Here is a 23,759-nt window from a genome sequence, read left to right on the forward strand (position 1 = left end):
AAGTATCCATTTTAGAATGTTAAACTATACTATGCAAAATCGTGTCTCTCTTTGCAGAAAACCCTTCTCTCAGCAGTGAGATGAAAACATGGTTCATTAAAGTTTATTTCCAGTCCTTTGATTTAGTTGTACAATATAGGTGTGGAATTTAAATGTTATTTTAACATTGCATTTGTGTAGAAATGCTGTTTTCCCCTGTATGTATCCCCCTTTCAATGTGTTGAAATGGTGGAAAGAAACAACCCCTGCTCCTCAAGACTACTGTAGCTTTACACTTGCCAACTTATCCAAAAGAAAACATTTTGACTACCATTATCTCTCTTTCTGTCTATGTGTTTTCTGCTCTCTCCCTCCTTTTTTATTTTTCCCTCCCACTTGTTTTCCCAAGAAAGAATTTGCTTAGACCTTCTGGCTGTGTGGCTTTGACAGGGACTTGGAACGTCTGAAAGTATGTAGACTTACTAAAAAGAGGACAAAGGGATAGACGAAAGGAGAGAAGAGTAACAGAGCAAAGGGAGAACAAAAGGGAATAGTTTTATAGAAAACCACTTTTGGCAGCCAACTAAATGTTGTAGCCATCTCATGATGTTTGCTTTGTTCCCGAAAAGATGGTGTAACCGTTCTCTTACTCTGTCTATACTGGCAGTCCTGTTGTCTCTTTTCCATGGCCACAGCTTCCATGCAGTTCAGGGTGAGGATTACTATCGGAGGGTCCAGCTAAATCGTGAGCATTATCACCACATACCTGAATCAGACCAGCATGCCCTTGAGAGACACCAGCTGCAGGGCAACAACCGAAGTGGAAAGTCTGCTTTCAGAAAAGCACATAAAACTAGCGCTGAGAGGAATACACAAGCCACTGGGGGATCAGAGACATCAGGTAAACATGTTCCTCTACTTTGCTTAAATTGTCCAAAACTTCTATCAGTAAAATTATCTCCACTAATACTCACTTTCTCAGTAACCCTCTGATCATTTGACCCTCAGATCATCTGAAACCTTAGAATATTCATTTGGAAAACAATATTACTGCTGAACCTCTGTGGTAAGAGGGATGTAGGGTTAATGAATGCTGGCATCTAGAGGGAATACTCATTGTGGGTGTGCCTGTTTCTTGAGCAGTTGTGGGTGGGCCATTTATATTTTGCCAACAGTGTGTGGGTTTAAATACAAACATACAAACAGAGCCAGAACCAGCTGGCTCAGGGACTCCTTCCACCAGGCAATCAGGCTCAAGGTTTCTTCCGGGAATATGGGAGTTTTTCCTTGCCACTGTTGCCATATGACGTGCTTGTCGGGGGTTAAGGCTGCCAGTCGTCCGGTCGTTGTGTTCCTTAAACGTCTGTATATAAATTAATATAATCACAACAAATACTAAGAACATACTTAGGCTAACTGCTTAGAGTCCACATCAACGGGGCCTAAGCATTTGTTAGCCTAAGCATTTGTTAGCAAAGCCTATACTACCGCAACAACTTGCTGCGTAAGCCACAAAATGTATTATTGTTATTATTATTTTCTTCTCTATTATTGTGTTAAATGTTCCAAATGTAAAGCCCTTTGAGCTGCATTCTGTGTATGAATGGTGCTATACAATTAAATCGTATTATTATTATTTTTAAACGCCACCTAAATTCTTTGAGTGTTTCTAGTTGCTAGTTCATTTTTATTGTGTTTTTTCCCTTCTGTTTTTACTGCTTTTGTGTGCGGTACAACGGCATGTAACAAGATTGATAACAGCCTGAGGCACAGAAGGAAGGGAAGTGAGAACTGGCAAAAGAGCATCTTTCTCAATTCGCCAACCCATAGTTTCCGGTGGAGGCAGTGCAGGTCTTTGTTGATTTGCTTGGAGCCATACAGCTGCTTAGTGTAGTGTGCCCTCTTGATATGGAATGATAATGCATCATGGCTTGGGGGCAGTCTCTCCAAAAGAACAGCCTGAGCAAATAGAAAGAGGCCCTGGCACTGTTTGATGACGTGCATGAGCCAGCTTTGAAAACCTCGCAAATGAAGGCTTCCACATCAGCACAGTTGGTACTGCTTAGGTCACCTCTGCACCAGTCTATAACTCATTTTCGACCAAAAATGCAGTTACTGCCTTTTGCCTTTGTAGGGCAGTATTGTAATCTCACAATGGAAAAAATGAGGAAAAATCCAACCTTGAAGGGAAGCGAATTTATTTTGAGAAAAAGATACATCTCATAAAGAAATAAATATTTTTAACAAAAACATGTCACTCACAATTATTGGCACCCCTGCTTGTCATACCTTAAGCCTCCCTTTTCCAATTTCCAACAGCTTGTAGATTAAACAGTATTAAACAGTAAAGGGCCTAGGATCGATCCCTGAGGAACACCACAGGTCAGGGGATACTGGTGTTGAGGTGTAATTCTCTATGGCAACAAAGTAGCTCCTGTCGGTAAGATTGTAACCACTTTATGACGACACCTGAAAATCCAACCCAGTGCTCCAGTCTGTGGAGTAGTATACGGTGGTCAACTGTATCAAATGCTGCACTCAGGTCCAGTAGTACTAGAACAGATGCTTTGCCAGCATCTGTATTTAGACGAATGTCATTTATCACCTTGACCAGGGCTGTTTCGGTGCTGTGATTTCCACGAAAGCCAGATTGAAAGTCATCAAAATAGTTTTGTGACGATAAAAAAGCAGTTAATTGGTTAAAAACAGTTTTTTCAATGATCTTTCCAACAAAAGGTAGATTAGATATTGGTCTGTAGTTGCCTAATATCGAAGGATCCAAGTTATTCTTTTTGAGTAGGGGCTTTACAACTACATTTTTAAGGGATTTAGGGAAAATGCCACTTTGTAAAGATGTATTTATAATCTGAAGCACATCTGCAGTAATAAAATGCATGACAGATTTAAAAAAGCTACTGGGTAAGGTATCCAGTTGGGAGGTAGCAGAACTGAGATTTTAAACCGTTTTAATTAGTGTTTCACAGTTGATAGGGCTGAATTCTAACATTTGGTGTATGGGTCTTCTTTCAGTAGCTGGCATTTCTAAAACAAGAGTTATTTGCAAGTGTGTTGTTCAGTCTTATTTTTTTTTAATTTTGCTACTGAAAAAGGATGCAAACTCCTCACATTTGTCAACTGAGAAAAGTTCTGGTGTTATGTCAGTTGGGGGATTTGTTAACCTCTCAACAGTGGAGAAAAGCACACAAGCATTATTTATATTCCTGTTTATAATGTCAGAGAAAAAGTTTTGCACAATTGCATTGCCTTGCAAATTGCATAGTTATACTGGCGTAGCATGTCTTTATGAATTTGGTAGTCAATTTGTAGTTTGGTCTTGCGCCATTTTCTCTCTGTTTTCCTGCATTCTCTTTTGGCTTGTTTAATCACTGGATTGTGTCTCCATGGTGCAGTTTGCTTGTTGTTAACTTTTTTCATTTTTACTGGGGCAATGTCATCCATGATTTGTCCAACTAGTTTTTTTTATCTTGATATAAGATTAATAACACTTGGTTAGATTTTATTTTTTGCAGTGTATGAAGATTTTCACATAATAAGGTCAAAAGGTCAATACCATAATAAGGTCAAACAACTCCCCCATCAAAATCAAGTGCAAAAATGTCTAAAAATGTCTTGTTATAAGCAAATAATAGAAAAATAAGCATACATTCACTTGATTTAAGGTTAGGCTATAGTAATTTCCTTTGCAAAGTAGGTGGCATTCTAGTATCAAGAGTGCAGTATGTGGCCTAAATAGACTAAGTTGAGTGCAGCCACCTCAGATATTCCTTAATATCGAATAATATTCTTTTTTTTTGTTCTGTAGAATGCCCACCAATGGGCCTGGAGACCCTAAAAATTGATGATGTTCAGCTTCATGCCTCTACTATGAAACGCTACGGACTAGGACCTCACCGAGGACGTCTAAACATTCAGGTTGGTCTTCCCTGGAGCAAAAACAGAACTGTGAATGTGACAGAAACGTGACATGAATAGTAAATAAGTAAGGAAGTATAGTGTCTTCTGCTTATCAGTTTTCCTGAAATTTAAATGAAAGGCTTGAGATGCTGATATTTTTGTCTCAAACTAAAATGTAAACGGTGTACACCAGATAATTCCCATGACTTTTCCATGATTTTTTGACAAATTTCTATGACCTTATATTCCCTAAAACATCACATCAATTAGCCTACAAAATACACAGTAAACAGTTGACAGTGTTATTAAGTGTTAATTTTTCAGAGACATATTGTTCAGTGTTCATTAGTGTTAATTAGTGTAACTTCGGGAGTTGTTTGAACAAACATGTACACCCACCGTGTAATTAAAACTCACAACCTAGTGTTTTAAGTGGGTGTGAATGTACGTACTCTGGGGTGGAGTCATTTACACTTCCGGTCCTTCAGTTGAGATTTTTGAAAAGAAGATGGACGCCATTGAAGTACAGCGTGGGATTGTAAAAGGTAAAGTCATTTGTTCCCTCTACTTCTGTAAGCTAGCATGAAAACTACGACAAATACACAATTAAGTAATGTCACATCACAGGTATATGTTTTCATACCAACGTGTTTTACCTACTATGAAATATTGGTGACGTTAGCTTGGTCGCTAGCTAGTAGCAAGGTCGATAGCTAGCTCAGAAAATGTTTAGTAAAACATCCAGCAAGCTAACATAACTTCGGTTGGTTATAACCTTGAAATGGTCAGGTTTATGTTAATTTGTAATACTTAAACTGTAAACTGACATTAATATAATATTGGAGTCGACAACGTCTTAAAGTCCTTTTTGAAATTCGAAAAGGCGGTTGGAATTTGCTAGCACTACCCACTGAGGGAATAGCTCTAACATGCTAACGTAGCTGCTTAACATTAGTTACAGCCAGGACTCCACTGTTCATAGCGATCTAAGGTTAGTGTGCTGCTAAATGCTCACCTGGCACAAATTAATCTGTTGACTGACTAATTATAACAATCTGTCGACTAATTGACGTTTGGTTGAACTGAACACTATTTGCTTGGTTATGTAGCGTCCGAGGTAAGGCTCACTTAAGAACATGCACACTGATATGTAAATCTTTGGATGAGACAATGGCTCTCCGTTTAATGGCGGCTCACCCAAGGGGGCAGGCGAATTCCCGGAAGTAGAAGCATCGATGTAGCGGTGGTTATCAACTCTCTGCTAACCCCATAGAACGCCCATTCATTTAGGATTTTTTTGAACTCCCATAACTTCATATAACATATATCATGTGCCGATATTTTAGCTTCTGTGTTATCTACATAAACAATAAAAGGCAAAACAAGACTCGACTACCTCGTACGTAACGTTAGGTTCCCGTAAGAAGAATGTTTAGCATGTCCGGTTGAAGGGAAGCTAACGCACTGAAGGGAGATAACCGTATTGTTTGGATAAGAAGCGTAGTCCAGCCAGCACGGAAACTCGTGAACAAAGCTTATGTAGCCTACAATAGCATTGTAGCCTATGTTAAGGTAAAGCATAGAGGCAAGTAAACCTAATGAAAAACAGTAGTTTTACCGTTAGGTAGTCTAACGATAATAATTTCAGAGGTTTTCGATGGATTGACCGTAGGTCAGAAAAGTGGAAAGAAGATTAGCTTCAAGGCTATAACTTTTTTGTTTTGTTTTACCATGACTGTTTTTGAAGATGATCATGTGTGGTAGTTTCAACATTAACATGACTTGATATCACTTGTGAGGATGATATTAATAATAATACATAAATAAATGTTTAACTTTGACTTTGAAGGCAAAGGAAGTGTGAGAAGAATTTCTGTGTATCTATCATATGAGTTACAAGATTCAGTTCGATGGCTAATGTCACTAAGTTAAGTGCGAGTCTGCGCAGTACTGGGGGGACCAACTGAAAAATGACTCAGTGCCCTCCCATTGAGAACGACGGAGTCTGTTTGTCCATTTCTTTTACTGTCTATGGGCAACTGTCTCGACTTTTCTGACTCGTTTTGAATCGCCTTTTCACCTCTCAGGGTGGCTGGCAATGGGCATACTGTAGTAGGCTACTCAAACATGTCCTAAAACAACCCTTAACGTTCGTTGATGTTCCAAAACAAGTAGCGTAGCGAAATACAGTTTCTGTCGTGTTTTATTTGGCATTTTGTAAAATCCCATTGATTTCTGTTGGAAGACTCATTGCACGTTGAAATTTCTACTGCGCCACCGTCTATGCTTCAGGTTCAAATACGAATCATACATTGCGCCGATATATTTGCTTTTAATTGTCAACGAACTCCACTAACCACTCGGTGAGTTGCACAGTTTTGAAAACGAACGTTAAGGGTTGTTTTAGGACATGTTTGAGTAGCCTACTACAGTATGGCCATTGCCAGCCACCCTGAGAAGTGAAAAGGCGATTCAAAACGAGTCAGAAAAGTCGAGACAGGACCAATCGTCAAAATGTCGGTGTCCACCACTCTAGCTCATCCAAAACAAACCAGAAAAGGGCCTTAAAGTGCTAAAAACCGGAATTTTCCTTTAATGTAATAGCCTGATGAATTACTAATCACCTCTTCTTCAACTCTGTCAGTTCATCATGACCACGTAATTGCATGTTTAATTCACACAGCTTTGTAGTGCCGCACACACTGGCTAGTAGATGCAATGCTGAAGCAACAGTGCTGTAGCCTCCCAGTAGGCTACCGCAAACGCGAAATGCCATCCAGCTGCAAACCTGCGCTTACATAATTTGTTGGCACACTCGCTACTGACATGCAGATGACAACACATCCACGTTTCTGAATCTTCACAAAATTGTCTCGGCAACAGTGAAAGAGATCATCTCAATGCAAACAATGTGGTATAGGCTACAACGTCGGTGTGCATGACATCGACTGAAATATTTTCGGTCCTTGCATGACTAAACAACGGATTAAAAGGCTAATGGACCAAACCTAAGCTGACAATTATAAAAAAAAATGTTTTATCTATCCAAGTAAAGCTAGACGTGATTAACTCATTGAATGCCAAGCTGTTTTCGGGAGCTTTGTCCTAGAGTGCCATCAATCTAGACCATTGTTGATGATTTTTGTACAGCCACAGCATATTCTGTGTTATAGCTATGAACACGTAGAATAGCTCGATTAAAAGGTGAGACTTTAAGCTCTCGGTGGCTGCAAACCGTGTATTTCTACACGCCTCCGTTCCTGAGAAATCCCAAGCTAAACAGTGGCTAGTTTTCATCAAAATTGCTGTTTTTTTTCTGGAAATGGAGATATAACGTCTTTCATGAAATATGAAGTGTTGCCTGTTACTTACTTGTGTAAACCTTCCGGGAAGTGATCATCGAGACCTGGCGAGACTGCCACCTAGTGATAGACCCACAAAAATGGCCTAGTTTTGACCTGACGTGCATGCGTCACTGATTCGACCCAAAGCGTCAACCGAGTTATGATAAAATGTCCAGATAAAATGTCCAGATTGTGCGAGTTTCACGATCGTCATATATTTCATTTCCATTCATCACAGAGTTCCCAAAATCACATATAAGGTGTGTTAGAGTGTGTAGTTTCGTAATTTAAAAAAAAAGCTAAAAACTTAATATTACGTTTTTGGCACTCAATGAGTTAAATTAATAGCCTATTTTCCTGGCATAGCACATATCGTAGGCCTACAACGTTAAATTAAAAAATGCAACCGAAGACAATTAGGCTTTCCGCCCTCTCCCTACTCCCTTCCACTGTTTGTTTGTGTGTTCTACGGTAATGGATAAAGCGAGTCAAATGAGTAAAGGGAGGCCCAGAGTAACTCCTTTTAGAAAAGGGGGATCTCTGGTCTCCACGCAACAGACACAAGGAAGTATGCAACATGATCTTCCGAAACGCGATACATTTCTCAGTGTAATTGCAATGGGTCATGCAAATTTCCAAAACTTTTCCAGAACTTTGAGGGTGTTTTTCGTTTCTTGCTGGAAGTTATAGCCTACGGGGACTATTCATTGTGCTACTGCGCCCATGGTGTGTTCACAACGTTCCTTGAATCTTACGCCGGAATGAGAGTATAGTTTAATATCAAATCAGCCTAGAAAATCACCATGTTTCATTTTCTGTTTGGGAAGAGACAAGTTTTAAATAGGAAAATTATCTAAATTCTTAGTCACTTTTAAGTGTGATGCTAGCGGGCGAGATGCTAATGGTCTAATCTGATTCAATGATCTATGCTAGGCTTGAGCTAAAAGTGGTATCGCCAAACAGAACTAGTGAGCAGAGCGGAGCGCGAGCGAGCGAGGAGCGGAGCCCTTTTTAATTAGATTCTGATACTAGCCTGGAAAATCCAGACCCTGGTAATCTAGAAAGATTAAGGGTCTGGCCACGAACAATGTAATGGCCCAACTCGAGGGGCGGCAACAAGCATGCATTTGAAAATCTCACTGCACACAATTGGATAACACTAGACCAATGTTTACTTTTTTTTACAATATTTCAGTCAAGCTTTAGTTATAGATAGTCTACTGTACAACTGAACGTATGCAAAATGGAAAGTAGCCTAATGTATTAACTTGATTCGCTGTGCTGCATGGACAATAGATGCACATTGTAAATTATGTCTATATGAAGTATTTAATGATTGTTTAAAATAGTCTACGTTTGAAAAAATCTTGAAATAATAAGAGAATCAGGGGAGCCAGTTCATAGCCTATGTCTTTGGCAAGTAGCCTACTACAGACACACAGATGAAGTCAGCCAGTAGGCTACTAGCACAACCAGACCCTTACAAAAAAAGAACTGCATTACTTCAAGTGTCAAACTGCAGATTTCTGAGTATGAAAACCGCAGTTTTGGAGAAAATATTTGCAGTTCTTATGCAGGGAATGCAGTGTTTTAGACACAAAAAACATAGTACTGTACTTTACTACAAAAATGCAGTATTTTGGACATGAAAATACTATACTGCACTGTAGCCTATTGTGGTATAACTGGACTGTACTTTGAAAAAACTGCAGTGATTTTTTGCAAGGGGATATGTACAGCAAGCATCAAAAGCAAACAGCAAACAGACACTGAAACTGGGCATTTATTGCTGTGTGAAGGTGATTCACACACAATTATGTTTCTTTCTCCTAGTCCTTTATAGGGAAAAACACTATATTTGGTAACTTCCATAGACATCCCAAATGGGATGGGATGATTGTATTGGGAGCACTGAGGTGTCAGATGATACTGTAAAAAAACAGTTGCATTTTGGCGCTCAGAGTTCAGGTAGGAGGGCTCCTTAGCAGGATTTTGCTTAGGGCCCCATGTAGGTCTGAACCGGCACTGACTATGGATCTGTGAGACCGACCGATAACTGTCACCACGGTCTACACCTTGAATGATGCCATCATTCTACCTACTCGAGACCATTATCTATCAACAATGTCATGTGACTGTCATGTGTGAGGCTGATCCATAGTTATGGACATATCTTATGTCTTATGGACAATCTATTTCGACCTCCCTCAGACCGTCACCACGGTCTACACCTTGGATGACTAGCCCCAACAGTGTCGCGAGGACAGAAGACTACTCATCACCAGTCAGGTCGGCAATCAACATACCAGTGGAGCTGATAGGGGCGGATGTCACATTGACTCTATAAAGTCTGGCAGAGATCCATGGAGTACTCCAGGATGCCGCTGCACCTGCCACCAAGAGCAACCCCTTTCAATGGTGCCCATGAGACGGCCTTATTCCGTGTGGAATGAGCCGCCAGGCTTTAAGAGTTTGGGAAACACTGCCCAGAAAAGGCCTAAAAAATTTCTCCAATTGGTGGGTCAAATGGTGTGTAGACACCCCTATAGCACCGAAAGCTGTGTGTGTGCGCCTGTCACAGCAGCCACGTGTGATCAACACAAGCTCCCAATGCCTTGACTGGGCATAGAGCATTAAGAGCCCCTTCAGCTTGGCAAGCTGGTTCAGGGCAAAATGGCTCCAGTTCAATGACATGGTTAACTGACTTAGGGTTCATCAAGCACCAAGCATTGGATACGTCACTGGATCTAACTCCAGGCCATGACACCATGAAAAGAATAATTCCCAACTCTGCTGGAATTGGCGTATGTGGAGGATACCTTGGCAATACTTATGGGCTCCGTTACAGCAAGTTTTAGCCCTGAGAGGGGCGGAATATTTTTTTTCCCTACATATTTAGGCCTAGATATGCTTATTTAGCTTACTCTAACCGTTCAGTAGCCTACTTGGAAGCTACGGCGAATTTACGAAATGTAGGCTGGTAAGCAGGGGCACCAAAAATCGGCCCTGGCATATTTGGCCCAAGCGGCCCTCAAATCGGTCGGCACACCTAATTAAATACAAAATCTTTGCATTACCCTTAAATATGCATATCTTTTCAACTGTCATGGAGCACTGAAAGTGATATAGGCCTCATTGGTTATCTCTCTGACTGATCAGAGGTAGGCATGGAGCATATGATCTCCATATTCAAGTAGACTAACAAGCAATTATTAAAGAAGAGTTTCTGCTTGAATTCAAAGTATCATTTCAAATGATTCAATGGGCTACAATTGACAGCAGCACCAAAAATTACTGAAGCCTATAAACAGGGCTGTTGCTGGAAATATTTTATTCCTGTAGGCTATACTTCCTACCTACATTGCTGGTACATTTTGGAACAGTACAGCTACATGAACTAATTGTCTTTAGTGTCTGACCTAGGCCTATATAGGTTATATATATACTGTAGCTTAGTTGGCTTGTGCATGACGTGACGTTTTGTAACCTACGTTTCCGTCAGTCTACAGTCTTTTGTCCCTTCTTTACCATGATAACCCTCCCAAGATAGAACCACCACTCATGCCATCGATGTTGAATTTTGGGCGTCTGACGGAAACTGATCAATCTGACCAACAATTAACGTCGATTTGACACTATTTTGCTGTCCGGGTTTGCAAATCATTCATTTAGAAAATTTAAGTTGCGCTATTTGTTATCATAATCACAGCACGGCTTTACTATGTTATCATTAGGCAACCATATCATTACATTATCGCAATTAATAAGTCATCATAATCATCATAGTCAGCATGGCATGTCACAGCCTACCTGCTCCACTACTGAGTTCTTATCATGTAGCCTCAACTAGGCTCGCACTCTCCACCACCTGCTCACTGTCCCTTGCTCTGTATATCCTCGTTCAAACTCAACGAACTTCAACATGTTGCTGACATATGCTAGCCTAGCCTACTTGCTATATTGTATTGAAGCTTCTACAATGGTGTTTATTTTGCACAATTGTTACTACCGGCACCCGCCACAATTTCGTGTAGGCAACTTCGATTAACTTTTGATGCGCTCACAGAATCCTGGCTCTGAGCCAAAATGGGAGGGGTGGGGCCTGACGTGAGCTGTTATTGGATCAGTCCAGTGTCAATATTGAAATGTAACCAATGGGCCGCTGATTGTCCTTCGTTTGGGCCGATCGTTGGCCAAAATAATTAAATTATATATAGCCTATTCTATCGGCCCAAAAGGTGCGTCGGCCCACCGGGAAAATGCCCGGTATGCCAGATGGCCAGTCCGCCCATGCTGGTAAGATTTATAGGCTACTCCCAAGTTCACATGTTCATCACAAAATTCCCCCAAACAGCTAAGACTAATCTAAACATGATCTAGACAGGCTATGAAATTGTGAACTTAGAATATAAATCTGAAGACGCGCATATAGCACTTTTCTTAGTAGGCTACTGTTGGATTGACTTTGTTTACTTGTAAAGACGATCAAAACAGACTAGCCGACAGCCTGCCATGAACGTGAGATGACGTTTCATGGCCAAATCAAATAACCAATCGGGCGAGTGCCCTTCTAACCAATTAGTGGCGAAAAAGGCGGTACCTTCCCCTACCATCCCGAAAAAAAATATATATTGCGAGAGGGGCTGAGGATAGCCAGACCACTGCACCACTGCACTATTGCTGTGAATGGTTCCAGCCATAACCTAGCCCAGCTGCACACAGTGATTTGACACTGAGTCACTGGCCCACAAGGACAGACAATCCCACCTGCTGCGCACAGAGGTTATGGGAGATTAGGTCTTACATTAAAATAATGTAAACTTAATCCCACATGGTTCACCTCCAAGCAGCCACGTAACTTTGTCATCATGTGACTTATGTCAAGCAGTCATGTGACCATGTTATCATGAGACTTCTTGTGTGTTTAAATTCCAGAGTTATTTCCTGTTGCATTGATTACAGCTAACAATGGCGTTTGGATGAACACCAGAATGTCTTGCACCTCGTCATTCCGGCTAATCCAATGTTAAAATGAACCATTTTAAAAGATTGTAAACTCAAATTTACATAAACTCACCACTCATGTATGTGTACATACACGGGAGAAATACAACATCCACTCCTACACGTGAACATATGAGAGGAACATAGTCACTAGTTTAACAGCTGCGCACAGTGTCAATGGGGGGTATAGACCCTTAACAGAAAAATGTCAATTACATCACACACCTCCACTCTTGTATGTGAACATACAAAGGGGCAATAGACATCCACTCCTGCACACGGATGTGCGAGGGGAATATAGCAACAATCTCACCAGTTGATAACAGCAGTTAAGGGCGGCTGTGTGCTGAGTCTGGTCTTCGTCGCAAGCCCAGTCTGCGAAGCCTGGTCCTCTGGTCTTCGTGCGTTGGGTTGAATTGCACGGCTCGGCCCTGCACACAGCCGGATTCGAACCTGCGAACAGCTGCCCCTCGGAGCGGAAGTCGAGCGTGTTGACAATTGAGCTAAAATCCCCCGGGTTGCTCGCGAAAAAAACCCCCCACCAAGATGTGTCAGCTGACCATAGACGGCAGTTCAGGGTTTGTGCCCTTATATTTTGTGAAATGTAGCGAGATATAGGCACTATTAATCCAAAACTTTGGTTTGCTAACCAAAGAATACTGCTGAGCTTGTGTAAGCTACAATTTAGTTTGACCAGACCTAACTGTAGTAAACAACGTCTAAACGTCTCTCTTTAGCACCCCCGCTGGGTTGCTTGGCTAGTTTGCACCTCAGAAACGTGTCTGGTGGAACGTTTGGCTGGGTTTGCCAAAACGTTCCCAGGGGAACGTTTCCCTAATGAGACCAGTGGGGTGTACTACGAATCTCGATTAGTGGGTTAGCGAGGTATGTTGCGCTCAAAGCCAGGCTATGCTGTGACACGAAAGTGGATCTGTTTTAGTGTCGCTATATCACCATGGTATCTTATGCTGTCAACCAAACCTGGTCGGAAGGAGGTTATGTGCTAAGTTATAGCTGAAATAGTGTAATCTACTGCACACTGACCAATCAATTGTCTTAAAAAAGAAAGTTATCTCACATGTAGGATTCTGTCATATATCTACAGATGTAGCTCCGCCTCTACTAACATTTTGGATCTCGAATGCGCTTTAATAGTGCTGTGCGTGCAAATATCCCACTATGGACGTGCATACCATACAACAACTGATGACAATGGATTTATTTGATGTTAAAGGTTAGACACAAAAAATGACCGCAGTGTAGATTAAGCTATCGCTCATGAATGCGGAAGTAATTGTTTTTAAATAGAGGCGGTCTTGTGCGTCTCCACGTTACACGATTGGCCAAAGTCATCCTAACACCGAGAACGCGCACAGATCTGAGCTGAAAGCCTAGTTTGACAAATATATCACATAACTGCAATCGTAGTATCACTTAACGTATACCCCTGAGTCAAGGCTTTGTCAAGCCTCGATATGTCTACATAGCCTAGATATGTCTAACGTGCTTCGTAGTATACCCCACTGGTTGACAAAAAGATGTTGCTCACGTACACAAAAAAACATTTTCGTTTTTTCTTCAGCAGAAGGTGAAGTATTCTGAAAGGTTTCGGCACTAATATCTGTTCAGATTAAGTTTTAGATTGCAAAGTTGTGTTTTATTTTCATAATCTTGGTTCAGTGAACAACAACAAGCAACATGTTTTTTGTTGTTACGTAACAGGGTGTGAATAGCTCAGCCGTGTAATAGACACTCTGAATAAGGTATGCTGTTTGCATCAATGTATAGTTAGACGTGGATGCTATTTGTACCCTGGTGTATATAGTAATGTATGTTATCCTGGTGCCCTGGTATGTTATCCTGGTTACCCTGGTGCCTGAACTAGGTAATTGTTGCAATCAAAACTTCCGTTTGAGAACCGATTTCTTGTTCAAATTGCGCGCCTTCTCTCCAGAGACGTTGGTACACACTGTAAACCCCAACAGGTTCAATGAACTCAAAATATTTGATGAAACTGATTACCTCAAAATATTTAGCACTTTAAAAAATATTTCAAGTAATTTCTACTTAAAATTAGACTTTTTTAAATGCTCAAAATCTTTAAGGACAAGGATAAAATTAAAAAGAATAATGTGAGAAATAGATGTTTTAAGTTATTGTTACATTAGTCAGACAAGCTCTTAAGACTCCAAATATTTGAGAAAATGAACAACATTAAAAGAAATAATTTCAACAAACAAACATTTTAAGTAATTACTACTCTAAACTAGAAGTTATTCACACTCATTTTTTTAGGAAGTTGATGAACTGAAACATAATAATTTCACAAACAAACACTACTTAAATCGTTGATAAGTTCAATGAACCTGGTCATTTTGAAACCATTGTTAAAGTCAACAAAATTGACACTGGAAATGGAGTTGATGTTTTTAAGTTATCACTCCTAATAATATATTCATGTTATCACCATGACTCATTCAGTTTCTCATACCTAAACATTGACTTCACTCTATTGAAACACATTTTTTGACTGTTTAGGTTTACTATTTACCTCAAAATCAAAAATATTTTATTTGTATGATTCAAATAAAAAAATACTCAAAAGACAATTTCAATGCAGATTCCATTTATTTAAGAATTCAATTAGAATTCTAACAGAACAACATCCCCAGCAATGCGGTTAATACAGAAAATAAAAGAAATAACAACCTTTTACCACTTCAACAAAGGTAATAATACTCAAATAACAAAATAATAGGCCAACATAAATAAAAGCGAAAAGCTCCATTGCTTGCTTGAGTATTAACATGCTGGCAGTATCAACCATGAGATTTGGAAAACAGACTGCTTACTCATCCATCATCAGCAATTTATTTTTAAGGCTATGTCTAGGAGGTAATTGCTTCCGGTCTTCCAAACCCAGTATAATTTTTTGAATGAAATTAAATGTGTAGGACAATTGCTTTGGATAATCGAGATGAAGTGCATAAATTAAACCAAATAGCAAAATTAACGTCTCTGTCAACTCTGCTATATCACACACAACAGTATCTCCGTCAAGAACTATAGAATGGATAGCAGGACCAAACTTCACAAGGGAGTCTGTATCACCCGAGACGGTGTGAATAGCTACAGTTGTTGTCTTTTGGCTGCAAGCTAGTATCAGAGAGGGCTGAATAGAAATAGAGATATATAGAGAAGACAAAGTAAAAAAAGAAGAAAGAGTGAAAGAGGACACACAATTTAATCAAAAACTTACATTCCAGGTCTTAAAAAATCCATCTTCCAACAAGAAGATGGGAAGGGCCTGCAGAGTAATTTTCCTTCTGCCGTTGACATTGACATCTTCCTAGAAAGACAGAGGGATTGTGGGGTAATGGGAAGACAAATCAGCAGAATATTAATCCTATGCATATATTAAATAAGACTATAGTACAGGTGACATGTAAATACAAGATTCACTCCTTCACGCTCCTGATATGCAACCTCCTGCTCTGTCTTTCTATGAAATCGTGAGAGATGAATGTTCAGTGCATTAATAGACTGGAATGAGCAAATGCATGAGTGGCTGAACCTTGAAAACCTTGACTGTGATTTAAGTAATAATGGCAAAGTAACTGAGCCTGTGTCTCGGAAGAGGTGTCACATGACCTGCATAGCCAACACATTTTGAAAATGCCACATAAAATAAGTCTAAGGTGTCATCCCTTCTTTGATACAAAAGCATCACTTAACCCTAGCCTTTGTGTATCCCTGTGGAGAGATGCAAAGGGATAACATTAGGCTAGGCTATTCTCATTGGTAAATAAATGCTTACAAAATATCACTATATCTTATAATAATATAGGCACGTTGGCTACATTGTGACACTAGTAAATGGAGGACAAGTAAGTTATTACTTACCATGGTGTGATGGTGGTTCCTTGCACAGAACTGAAAACATGTCACACAGCCATCTGGTCCTGAGGGGAAAAATATTATGAACAGTATTATTTCACTTTTTTGCACAAAAGTCAGTCAGACAGTCTCTTCTTCTCTATCTGTATAGGCAGGCCTATCAGAGTCAGACATTGCCATTGATCGATCATGCTTAGGCTATTGTCAGTAAGTTCGGAGCTACAACTTGGCTTCCTATCCGTGTTAACAAAACTGGAATTGACGTTTATATAAGACATATGCTATTGCTGCAGGGTTATTCTTCAACTATGGTACTCTTTGACCTGGTAATTTTCAGAAAATGTAACATCTTTCAGTAAAAAATCTTTTTGCATGGTTTAATTATCTACTCTTTCTAGAAACTTGCCCTAATAGTGGCTGTAAAGATTTCACTTGAATAATATATATTTTTGACATTTTATTCCAAAAGTCTAACTGTCATTTCCAGTATAAGTATATAAGTATATATACTCTTTTGATCCCGTGAGGGAAATTTGGTCTCTGCATTTATCCCAATCCGTGAATTAGTGAAACACACTCAGTACACAGTGAACACACAGTGAGGTGAAGCACACACTAATCCCGATGCAGTGAGCTGCCTGCTACAGCCACGCTCGGGGAGCAGTGAGGGGTTAGGTGCCTTGCTCAAGGGCACATCAGCCGTTCCTACTGATCGGGGTTCGAACCAGCAATCCTCCGGTTACAAGTACGAAGCCCTAACCAGTAGGCCACGACTGCCCAATCACACGTTTCCAAAACACAACAAAACGTGTGTGTTCAAGCAAAAATAACATCTACTGTTCCAAATGTATTTTATTAAATATTACACATATCAGCCAAAATATCAAATGTATTAATTTTCCAGAAATGCATGTTGTATTATTATGACCGCCGCGCAGCGAAGCGGCGGTCATATTCATATAGGTTTGGTCAGATTTTTTTTTTTTTTTTTTTTCTTTTTCGCATGTCCAAATTTCCGTCAATGAGTCCCGGGACACTGAAAGACCGGGGTAGACGAAACTTGGTGGGCATGTAACCCCATATGGATAGCATGGAACCATCGTTTTTCGTTTTGATCTGTAGCCCCCCCGCTGGACTGCACCCCCCGAAAGGAGGGTAGGGCAGACACAGTTTTCTGTGAATATCTCGAGAACCGTAAGGTTTAGGAGGACCATTTTTTTTTGTAAGTTGATCTCAAGGGGCCATGTCAACCCATTCCATAACCACTCATTTCATGTATAGCGCCACCTAGTTAAACACAAAAAAGTAAAAATGAGGTGTTGTAATCGCAGGTATCTGTGACCTAACATAGTCAAAACTGCACGAAATTGGAAGTGTAGGATCATTATGACACCCTCTGAATGCACGCAAAGTTTCGTGGAATTCCGTTCATGGGGGGCCACACAATAAATTAATTTATGTTCCTATACACCAACTGGCCTGTAGGTGGCCGGAGACAGTTTTCTGTGAATATCTCGAGAACCGTAGGGCCTAGGAGGTCCACCTTTTTTTTGTATGTTGATCTCAAGGGGCCATGTCAACCCATCCCATTACCACTTATTTCATGTATAGCGCCACCTAGTTAAAAATTAAAAAGCAAAAATGTAGGTGTTTTCATCACAATATCTCTGGCTGATATGGTCAAAACTGCACGAAATTGAAAGTGTAGGATCATTATGACACCTTCCGAATGCATGCCAAGTTTTGTGTACTTTCGTTCATGGGGGGCCTTACAATAAAATAATTTATGTGTACATTTAGTGACGTACACCAACAAGGATTCCCGGGACACTGAAAGACCGGGGTACACAAAACTTGGTGGGCATGTACCCCCACATGGATAGCGTGGAACCGTCATTTTTCGTTTTGATCTGTAGCCCCCCCGCTGGACTGGACCCCCCGAAAGGAGGGTAGGCCAGACACAGTTCTCTGTGAATATCTTGAGAACTGTAGGGCCTAGGATGACCATTTTTTTTCCGTATATTTGCCTCCAGGGGTCATGTTAACCCATTTCATGTGCACACATGTGCACAAACAGATACACACGCACACACACACATTCACAGTAATCATACGTATGACATATACTCACACAGTGAGTGACATATGTACGCTTCCATGCACAGGCACATACGCAGGCACACACACAAGCACGCACACACACACACACACACACACACTCACACACACACACACCCACACACATAACATAAACATAACACAAACAATCAAGAATTTCTCAGAATTATGAACAGGCAAGATGGAGGTGGGGTTGTATAAAATGAATTTTACATGTGAAATCTATGAACTAATCATGTTTTGGGACTTGTTGTCTAGCAGATACCAGTGAGAATTGAGTGTGGATAATGCAATTTAGTGAGACAGTTAGAATCATATAGGCCTTTCAGCGTGATTTCTTTTTGTGGAAAAAATGTGCTGGACTGGGCGGCGGTCATATTTTGTACCGCTCTGCGGTACATCTAGTTTTTACATGTTTAACTTAAAATATGTGTTGTGATGGAAATGACAAAGTGTGGTGGAGATGACATAATGACATACATAGACAAATTTAAGATTTAAAAGCATTAAGATTTAAAACAAAAAAATGCTTCCCTGCCATATGTTATGTAATTATGATGTTTTTTTTCTACTAGGTTCTTTAGTAGCATTAATTACAGTGCATCAAAATGCACTGTACTGTTCTTCCTAGGTTTCTTATTACAGTGCATGAAAATGCACTGTACTGTTCTTCCTAGGCATTTTATTATTACAGTGCATGAAAATGCACTGTACTGTTCTTCCTACGCTTCTTCTTCTTATTATTCTTATTACAGTGCATTAAAATGCACTGTAGTGTTCTTCCTAGGCTTCTTCTTATTATTATTATTATTATTACAGTGCATGAAAATGCACTGTACTGTTCTTCCTAGGCTTCTTCTTATTATTATGACCGCCGTGCAGCGAAGCGGCGGTCATATAGGTTTAGTCAGATTTTTTTTTTTTTTTTTCGCATGTCCAAATTTCCGTCAAGGATTCCCGGGACACTGAAAGACCGGGGTACACGAAACTTGGTGGGTATATAACCCCACATGGATAGCATGGAACCATCGTTTTTCGTTTTGATCTGTGGCCCCCCCGCTGGACTGGACCCCCCAAAAGGAGGGTAGGGCAGACACAGTTTTCTGTGAATATCTCGAGAACCGTAGGGTTTAGGACAGTGTTTCTCAAACTTTTTCAGACCAAGGACCACTTAACCAGTAAAAAAAACCTCACGGACCACCTAGCTACTGTAGTTGATCAGCTGGAGACTTCGCTCACTGTCTTGCACAACAGACAGACTGAGGAAGTAATTTGTCCCCAGGGCCATTGAACTGTTCAATGCTTCACTTAAGGGAAGAGGAGAGATAGACTTCTCTGCATAGTCTGTCTGCCTCTTCACCCCCTCCATGTTTGGATACTGTCTGTCCACTAGCCACTTTTTACCACTGTCTTTCTGCCTCACTGTTTGCGTGCTATATTAGCACATATTCATAACCCCTCCCTCCATGCCACAGCCGAACTGTGGCCACACTTATACCTTTTCTTAATATAGTTATATAGATATATAGACTGTATTCTTGCACTGTTGCACTGTTGGATTTACTCATTTGCACTATCACCATGACACTCACTCACACAGAGCACCTTAACTTACCTTACTATGCACAGAGAATCACAGGCTTAATCCCTGCCTCAGTCATTGCAAGCACCTCTTGATTGATTTATCACCCACTATGTGGATACTGTTTTTAGAATTGATTTAGATTAAGTGTTAGTTAGTATAATTTGTATTTTAGTATATGTATTATATTCTTTATCTTCTACTGTACTTATTGCTTAGTTGTGTTTTTATATTATATACTTTTAATTACTTTTTCTGCTGTTAGTGAATGTGTGTGTATTGTCTGTATGCTACTGAGACCTTGAATTTCCCCTGGGGATCAATAAAGTATCTATCTATCTATCTAATAGACACAATAGGCCTACTCACTGAACCGCCTTGCTAATTGTCTTTGCACCTTGCTTACTGTGTCATAGGATTCATATGATTTAAATTGGCATAGCTTACATAGGCAGTGTTGCAGAACTGTTTGGATTTACATACAAGTTGGTTCAATATTGCAAACAACTCATCTATATTATATTTTACCACGTCTGCCCGCGGACCACTTGGCATAGCTTGCGGACCACCAGTGGTCCCCGGACCACACTTTGAGAAACACTGGTTTAGGAGGACCTTTTTTTTTTTTGTATGTTGATCTCAAAGGGCCATGTCAACCCATTCCATAACCACTCATTTCATGTATAGCGCCACCTAGTTAAACACAAAAAAGTAAAAATGAGGTGTTGTAATCGCAGGTATCTGTGACCTAACATAGTCAAAACTGCACGAAATTGGAAGTGTAGGATATTTATGACACCCTCTGAATGCACGCCAAGTTTCGTGGAATTCCGTTCATGGGGGGCCACACAATAAATTAATTTATGTTACTATACACCAACTGGCCTGTAGGTGGCCAGAGACATGGGCGGCGGTCATATTTTGTACCGCTCTGCGGTACATCTAGTTCTTATTATTTTTCTTCTTCTAACGCAGCCTGCTCTGTCCTTTCTTGTAGAGTGCATCAGTGTTGGCTGACCAGTCCAGTTTATTGTCCAGGTGGAGACCCAGATACTTGTAGGTGCTTACCACCTCCACATTGATCCCATCAATGGAGACTGGTAGCAGAGCGGGCTTAGACCTGCAGAAATCCACCACCATCTCCTTGGTCTTTGAAGTGTTGAGTTGAAGGTGATTGAGTTTGCACCATTGCACAAAGTCCTCCACCAGGCTCCTGTACTCCTCCTCCTGCTCGTCCCGGATACACCCCACAATTACAGTATCGTCAGAAAACTTCTGCATGTGGCATGACTCGGTGTTGTAGCAGAAGTCAGATGTGTACAGGGTGAACAGGACTGGAGAGAGCACAGTCTGACGAACTGTGGTCGCTCGGTCAGGTAATCTGTAATCCAGGTTACCAGGTGAGCATCCACACCCATCTGCAAGAGCTTGTCTCCCAGTCTGAGGGGTTGGATGGTGTTAAAAGCTGTTACCAAAAGGTGTTAAAAGCGATACCAAAATTATGACTTCAATACAATACCTGCCATAAATATCTTGATACTCGATACTGAAATCCTAATCCTAAAATATCTGGAAAAGAATGGACGCAGGCCTCCTCCAAGTGTATTGAGTCATTTGTGTTGAATTTGATGCACTTTTGGTCAATTCTTGGTTTTAAACTTCTAAACTTCCTACATAATTATTATTTTTGTAGTCAGTAAAATAGTAGTTTTTGTGTGAATAAGTCCTTTATTGTTTGTTATAGCTCATTTATATTGTGTGGTGTTTTGGCAATAAATTACCTTTAAATAGCCAAAGTAGGCTAGATCAAGGTCAGTGTTCAAATTACTGCATGCAAATCACTTAATGCTATGCAGAAGAGCCTAATCTTTGATGTAGGCTACCCTTGGCCTTCCCGTTTTTTATGGGATTTCTTTGACAGTTGCAAAGGGAAAAAAGTGAAAATGGTCTTCTTTGCTCCCATTGTAATTGTAATTTAATAAGTACGTTTCCACCACTCAGGTCTTAATCAGATAGGCCTACACCATTATCTGTTGCAATATCTGTGTGCATTCCTACATTAGGTCTATTTCTTTGATAGTTAACATCATTTGCTACCACATAACAAATACCAAACAACAATACAAAAGTTTCTTACAAACGTTCATGCATACTTCTTAAATGTGCTGCAGTCAGATGGGTGTCCTAAAGACATAACTAGATCTTGAGCATCTATTACCAGTGTTGAATGAGCAGTTTTTGCAGTGATCACTACTGGACATTCAACATTGCTAGACAGCACTTGAGTGAGGATGACTAATTTCCACTTCACAAATAACCATCGCTATCTGTAATAACTACAGTACAGGGACAATAATCCGTTCATAGCTGAGGATTTGTCCTAGGTCCACTTCCCTTTCAGCATCATATGCAGTAATGATGCACTGGAGAATGTTTCTTTTTGTTGCACTATAAAGGATATCGTGTCTAAATTTTTTACAAATAATGCAATCTCCATAGCACTCTCAAAACTCTTCAGGACGACTCAAACATATTCTGCATGGCTGGAATTTGAATGATAGAAAAGAGCACCAGTTAGATGTTTTAACTAGGCAAGCACAGTCGCCTTTACAAGTAAAAAAAAATACAGTGTAAATCCTCTGTAAAGACTGACAACTGTTCATAATAGTTAGTGACAAAATACTTTCTACAGAAAAAAGAGCAGTCACCTATTCTATCAATTTATTATTAAGGAATCTATTTTGTTTCTAAACGTCATACTGAATTTTAGCTATTATTTCAATTTAGATTTTAATTTTAGCTTATTTTCATTTGCTACTTGAGGGTCATTGGGGTAATTCCTGTCCTGTCCTACAACATATCTGATACATAAAGAGTATATTAATGCCTTATTTTTTGCAATTCCTATGATATCTGATAGCAAAACCAAAAACTCAACATTGAGCTTGGTAAACAAAATATTTGAATTCAGCACCCTCAAATTGTGGGAAATAGCCCCTTTACTGACTTTTCCTCAAATTTGCCAACAGGACTTTTTTCTGAACGTTTGTTAGCTATCTGCTCTCCCTCTATAACAAACTGACGGTTGTATGTGTTCACTGAACGAAGATTATGAAAATAAAACACAACTTTTCAATCTAAAACTTAATCTGAACAGATATTTGTGCCGAAACCTTTCAGAATTCTTCACTTTCTGCTGACGAAAAAATGAATGTCCGCCATGTTTTTTTGTGCACGTGAGCAACGTCTTTTTGTTGTTATGTCACAGGGTGTGAATAGCTCAGCTGTGTGGCCAAGGCTATTCGTACCAGGGGTGTAACGACAAAGCTGTCTACACTGACATCTTTAACTTGTCCCTGTCCTGGTGCACAGTGCCTTTGTGTTTCAAAAAAACAACAATCATACCAGTGCCCAAGAAAAGTACTGTTTCTTGCCTGAATGACTACCGGCCCATCGCCCTAACCTCCGTGATAATGAAGTGCCTGGAGAGACTGGTTGATCAACACACACCTCCCTGCTTTCCTGGACCAACTCCAGTTTGCTTACAAGCACAACAGGTCTGTGGATGATGCCATCTCCATTGCCTTGCATACTAGCTCACCTGGACAAATATAACACCTACTGTATGTTCATTGACTACAGCTCTGCCTAGTGTTGTACCATCAAAACTGGTGTTAAACCTCAGAGACCTGGGTCTGAGCAGCCCCATATGCAGCTGGGTGCTGGACTTCCTGACCAATAGGCCCCAGTTAGTGAAAATTGGCAACAGGAAATCATCCACGCTGATTCTCAACACCGGTGTCCCACAGGGCTGTTGCCTCAGTCCTCTGCTATGCAGTCTGTTCACTCATGACTGTGTGGCAAGGCATGAAAACAACAGCATCATCAAGTTTGCAGATGATACTACACTGATTGGCCTC

At 40.3% G+C, this 23,759-nt stretch overlaps 1 protein-coding gene across 1 annotated transcript in view; it reads left to right on the forward strand.

The window, feature by feature from the left end:
- Positions 1-399: 399 nt before the first annotated feature.
- LOC143138210 (inactive carboxypeptidase-like protein X2) overlaps positions 400-23,759 on the forward strand; it is a 289,505-nt gene continuing 266,145 nt past the window's right edge. Inside the window, exons 1-2 of the mRNA XM_076298713.1 lie at positions 400-880; positions 3,803-3,912. Of these exons, the coding sequence (XP_076154828.1) occupies positions 583-880; positions 3,803-3,912 (408 nt within the window). The 5' untranslated portion in view covers positions 400-582. The remainder of the gene's footprint in view (positions 881-3,802; positions 3,913-23,759) is intronic.

Source organism: Alosa pseudoharengus, unplaced genomic scaffold (genome assembly GCF_046254945.1).
Source record: "Alosa pseudoharengus isolate Yale_2024_CS ecotype anadromous, Long Island Sound unplaced genomic scaffold, YU_APseudo_1.1 YU_APseudo_1.1_scf_21, whole genome shotgun sequence".
NCBI classification, from domain to species: domain Eukaryota; kingdom Metazoa; phylum Chordata; class Actinopteri; order Clupeiformes; family Clupeidae; genus Alosa; species Alosa pseudoharengus.